The sequence below is a fragment of the Channa argus genome, chromosome 2 (assembly GCF_033026475.1).
Source record: "Channa argus isolate prfri chromosome 2, Channa argus male v1.0, whole genome shotgun sequence".
In the NCBI taxonomy this organism is placed as follows: Eukaryota; Metazoa; Chordata; class Actinopteri; order Anabantiformes; family Channidae; genus Channa; species Channa argus.
The window spans coordinates 774,657-780,260 of NC_090198.1; the positions used below are offsets into that span (position 1 = coordinate 774,657).

Sequence of the window (5,604 nt, forward strand, 5' to 3'; positions counted from 1 at the left end):
AACATTTTACTTTACACATGGTGTTTAATTCAGTGAATGTCTGTGTTTTAATACTTTATTTTGTAATTCAGCATTTGTACTTTTATTATTAGAATTGACTGAATATGTTTTTAGCATTCATGGATGACAAAGTAAACACTGGAAAAAACTGTGCTCCAAAATTTTAATCGCAGAAAATCTATATTTTGTTCATAAAAGAGGATGAACAAAATGTATGCAACATGGTAACATAGCCTCCTATCTGGGGCTGTGATGAACACACTAAGGTAATGTAGAACCTGTTGTGCTGTCAGTGGGACCCTGCAGCTGCACAGGGCACAGTGCCATTGGGTGGAGTCAAACCGAGAGGAAACAGCTCCACAGTTGTGTCAGTTAGACTGATCTCTGATCTTTACGACCCCACAAACTCTCCTCGCCCATGTACTGCTGTCTATTAGTGTCTCACTTACTGAATAACATGCTCGCTGTGAAATAATGATTTATTATCAGTTCAAGATTGTATCAGTAAAGACATGGTAAGAATATATTAGTCTAATATTGACCTTTATGCTATTATCCACTGTGTTTCCTGTCTGTGAACATGATTGAGGCTCCTCCCTGTCCCCAACTAAAGGTCATCTTTCCATTATTATGCATTTTACCACATTCACAATGAAGTGCAAAAAAGCATGGGATACTTTAGAGCAAAAAATCAACTAAAAACTTGTTTCTTTCTAAATTCGTAAAGTAACATTGTATTTATCATCAATGTGTAACATAGATCTGATGTGATGCACAAAAAATATGTGTACAAGTTCATTCAAACCAAAGATGTTATGCTTAATGGTAATGATGAGGATTTCGTCCAGAGTACTGAACGGTGGACTGCACATTTGACAGCATCTCAGAGGCATTTCCCTGATATTCATTGATCCACATTACTGCACATAGTAAATGTTATTATTGGATTGCCATAGTCTTTTACTGTATTTGCCACTGATTTCTTTAGTATTTAAAAATAAATATGTACATTTGCTTTAGAGTTTTGTCAAAAACAGCTTTTATCTGTGGTACATTTATGTAAAACATTCATAATCAACATCAGAAGGATGAAAAAACAAAAGGTGATCAGGAGAGCTCCCTTATATTATTTTGAGGATCAAACAACAAATATAATCACTTTAGCAGAAGGGGATAGACAAGTTTTAGTACTTAACTTTTATTTTATTTTGAAACCATATTCTTAAGTTGACATCAACATCAGCTCGGCTTTTCACAGCTCTGACACGCCCCTTGGGTCTTGTGACCGGCAGACTTGGGAACCAATCAGAGCACACCATCTGTAAACATGGCGACCGACTTCAGGTGGAGATGTGTGGTTTTGATGTTCTGCACATATTTGCTTTGTATTTTAGCGACTAGCACTAAAGAGAAGTCTAAGATAAAGAAAGATATACGAGATTACAATGATGCAGACATGGCCCGGCTGCTGGAACAGTGGGAGGTACGGTAATGTTTTTATGTCATGCAGCCTGACTGCAGAGACTAGCTAATTACTAGCTTAGCCGTTAGCTCTCTATTGTCATAATCTGGCATGTATTATTAGGCAAATTCGAAGTCCAAATGTTATTTACTGCAACAGTTGTTTGTTTCTTATACGTTTTAATTATCTCTGCTCGGTACTGTAACGTACTGCACTGTAAAGTACCGGAGTTAAATGTTACGTCCTACTTTAATACTTTTACTTACGGAAGTTTAACTTTTCATTTTTCTCCACACACATGCCTTATTTTATGTCAAAGTTACACAAATACAGTGTATCGTATCAGTTAGAAACTGTCATTTCATGTAAAAGATATAACTTTACATTTGACCCTGCAGTTGGGTCATTTATGACACAGTGATATATCATGTATCATGTAGCATCATTACTTTACCTTTCAACTTTTCATTAACGTGAAAGTTTGTGTTCAGTCATTCATCAGCTGGAAGATACCAATTTGCTTGAGTACTTTCCACACTTAACCCCCATAAGATGGTATCTTCCAGTTTCTGATTGACAACACCAGATCAAGGTTTTCAGCAGTAGATTAGCCAGGGATAGATGGAGAATGAGCTAGGCGGTGGCTCTTAGGGACCAGGGTCGGCTACCTGTTGTTGAGAATCTCATGATTTTGTGTTTATCTTGATAAAATGGCCAGCTGTAAACTAAGAACCAACTTCTAAATGCTGTAAATTAGTGGTCACAACCCAAAAAAGGTTTAGTAATTTAGGTCCCAGCTGTGGTAACAATTCTACAATATTTAGACGTTTTCCTCAATATGTCGGCTAAATAAAGAGTGAGGCAATAGCAGCCGGGCACTCTGGGTAACAATCCAGTCTTTGATAACCTGAAACTTTTAGGACTCACTGTACATAATTTCTCCTCTTTGTTTAACAGAAAGACGATGACATTGAGGAAGGCGACCTACCAGAGCACAGAAGGTCTCCACCCCCCATCGATTTCTCCAAGGTGGACCCTTCAAAACCAGAGGACCTTCTCAAGATGTCTAAGAAAGGCAGGACTCTGATGGTTTTTGCTACAGTGTCAGGGGACCCAACTGAAAAAGAAACTGAGGAGATCACGGGCCTGTGGCAGGGCAGCCTCTTCAATGCCAACTTTGATATTCAGAGGTAACTTCTCACTGAACCAAAGAGTGTGTTTAGCTGTGTTTTGGGGGGTAGATTCTTCTTAACTTGGCCTATAGTTAATGATCTGTATGGTGGACTAGACAGTTAATGTTTACTACTGTCATAAACTACTAGAACTCAAGGTGGTTGTTATGCATGAATAGAACCTGGTTGAGTTTGATTTTTGTTACTGTTGATGCACACAGAAAAGAAAAGATTTGGAGCATTAAACCCAGTGAGCACAGTGACATCTGCTGGTTTATAGAAATTATACAGCTGCTCAAAAATAGAACCCAACATCTAGGTGGCTTCATACTGTTGAGACATCTTAAAATCCATTTAAATTGGACTAAATATAACTGGAATGTTTTTAGATCCTGAAAAAATTGTAAGAAACGCACAACACACACATCACTCAAGTTTTTGAAGAACAGTATATAGCAAGTATGGGCAAGTTATCAGTTCAATGTTGAGTCAGTTCAGTTTGATTTAATCAAATAATTTGATTATGAAAAGAATCATCAGTGAAGCACAGCCATATGAAATGCTAAAACTGAGAGATATGATTTAGAAGAGGGTTTCATGTACTCAACAGTTTGGGGCCTCCTTTGTACTATTTGTTGCTTCATCATGCTCCAAATGTTTTCAATGTGTAACAGGTGTAAACTGCAGGCAGGTTGGTTTAGCTCCTAGACTCCTAGAGAATGTGGTTTGACATTGTGTTTGTGAAAGAAACATTCTCTAAATATGATATCTTGATAGCAGCCTATGTTGCTAAAAAAAAAAAAAAAACAGATATATCATTCAGCATTAATGGTGCATTCACAGATGTGCAAGTTTTAAATATGAGATTTCTTTCTAATCCCTACTTTTTTTTTCCTCCCTTTTTTAGAACACAATTTTTCTTGCAACTGTGTGTAGTTGGCATGATATTAAAAATGATCCATATAGTTGCTGGTTAAAATGTTGCAAATCTGGGAATTTTCTACCCACATTTTATCACACAACTTTTCTGTGGTTTGTCAAATGAATTGGCTTTATTGTTTTTACACTAAACAAAACACACCATGTTAGTGTTACTGACTCACTTTTGTTGTATATGAGGAGTAATTAATTTAATTGTCATTTTCCTCATCAAACAATTGGTTTTTCTTCGATGTAGTAGCTTACATATTGCATTATGTATTCTTTTGCAGTAGTGCATGTCATTAGAACATCATGAACTGTAGCGTAGCCTCAGAAAACAGTCATACATTACAGTGGAGGGTAGTCTGTCATAATGACCAGTGCCTGGTGTGATCCTTTGTCCTCCTGCAGGTTTGTCGTGGGTTCCAACAGGGTGATCTTCATGCTGCGGGATGGCAGTCTGGCCTGGGAGGTCAAAGACTTTCTTGTGGCTCAGGACCGCTGCATGGACGTTACTGTGGAAGGACAGGTGTTCCCCGGGAAGGCTGCCAAGAAGGATGATGCCAAATATAAAAAGCAGAATGAAGTCAATAGCAAGAAGAAGAGCAAGAAGAAGGTGGAGAGTAAGAAGCCGGACTTGGAGGGCAACAGTGCAAGCCATCTGAAACAGGAGCTGTGATAGAACAACACAAAGGGAGACTCAGACTCACAGCGCCAAAATGCTTACTCTCAGCCCCAGTATGAGAGCAGTAAAGCCTTAAGGAGCTGCAGGACCACATAATGACGCAGTGGCTTAGAGTCCGTGCTATGAGTGAACTAATAAAACTGGACTGCTGAACCCAAGATGGAATGTCCTTCCTCCACCTCTCCCTCAGTGGAATATGTTGCAGTGACAAATATATTCTTGAAGTCAGAGTAGCTACAAGCTTGTACAAATCACTTGCAATGTCAGTGCGGTCTGGTTTAGCTCTATTGGGTTGTTACATCATAGCTGAATGATAATTATACATTTACGTATTTTTTGAAAGGTACTCAAGGCAAACATTATTAAACTTAAAATAAAAAGGTTTTCCTGGTACATTTATGTAGTCATTTATTTTACCTACAGGTCCTATCCTGTGTATCACCAACACCTGTTTGATTTTTCACTGACATGAAAATAAACGTTTTTATATAATCGCAATATATCTTTAGTTGCTAAAGCAGCTCCATACCTAGCTCTGATGTAATGTGTATTCACTTGACGATTATTGCAAGTATTACAATTACATTTTCCCATGCTGAACCCAGTCAAGTGTACAAAAAGTATTCTAAAGAGTATTTCCTTTGCAAAGGCCCATTTTCTCATTGCGTTTCTTTGGTGTGTGGCAACATTTGCTTTTTATTGCAAATAACCAAAGGGTTCGTCAATAGAAGAAATGGGTAGATTTTTAACAAACTGTTCGATATCATGTTTTTGACATGGTTCTGTCCTTGAATCTGGTAATTAATTAAAGCTAAAAAGACCTGAACTTTTTCGGTTTCTGCAGAAGCCATATTTATGAGGCATCGTGGTGACAGACTGGGGCTAAGTTATACTATGAGTACAGCTGCAAAATCAAGGTGAAGAGATAAGACTGAGTTGAGTGATAACTTAAGGAAGTAAAAGGTACAAAGTTTTAAGGTAAAACATACAGTACATGACAAAGGTAAGAGGGATGTTGCACCTGTGGGGCTGTGTAACATTGTTCTTCAGTCCTTCCTCTGGAAACACAATTGTGCCATGTGTGCCGGAGCAATGAGAGAAAGAAGGCAGATAGTATGCTATTACAACCTGGATCCCATGTATTGTGCATGGATTAACAGGTTTGTTGATAATTTAAACATGACACTGGATCAATTGGTTCTTCAAGTCATGCTGAGCTTGTCCTGGCAACACAGCCACAACCTTCTCAGGAACAGACTTTAATTTTTTTCACAGTAGGTTTAGTCAGTATAAACAAGAAAACAGCTCAGATTTGGACCAGTTGGACCAGGAAGTTCATCCCATTGTGAATAAGTGTTCTATGT

At 38.0% G+C, this 5,604-nt stretch overlaps 1 protein-coding gene across 1 annotated transcript; it reads left to right on the top strand.

Moving 5' to 3' along the window:
• The first annotated feature begins 1,304 nt into the window (after positions 1-1,304).
• Positions 1,305-4,738, top strand: mesd (mesoderm development LRP chaperone). The gene is made up of 3 exons (XM_067495122.1): positions 1,305-1,483; positions 2,420-2,652; positions 3,967-4,738. Exons 1-3 carry the CDS (start codon positions 1,328-1,330, stop codon positions 4,232-4,234), a joined length of 657 nt encoding a protein of 218 aa, XP_067351223.1. The 5' UTR covers positions 1,305-1,327; the 3' UTR covers positions 4,235-4,738.
• The last annotated feature ends 866 nt before the right edge of the window (positions 4,739-5,604 follow it).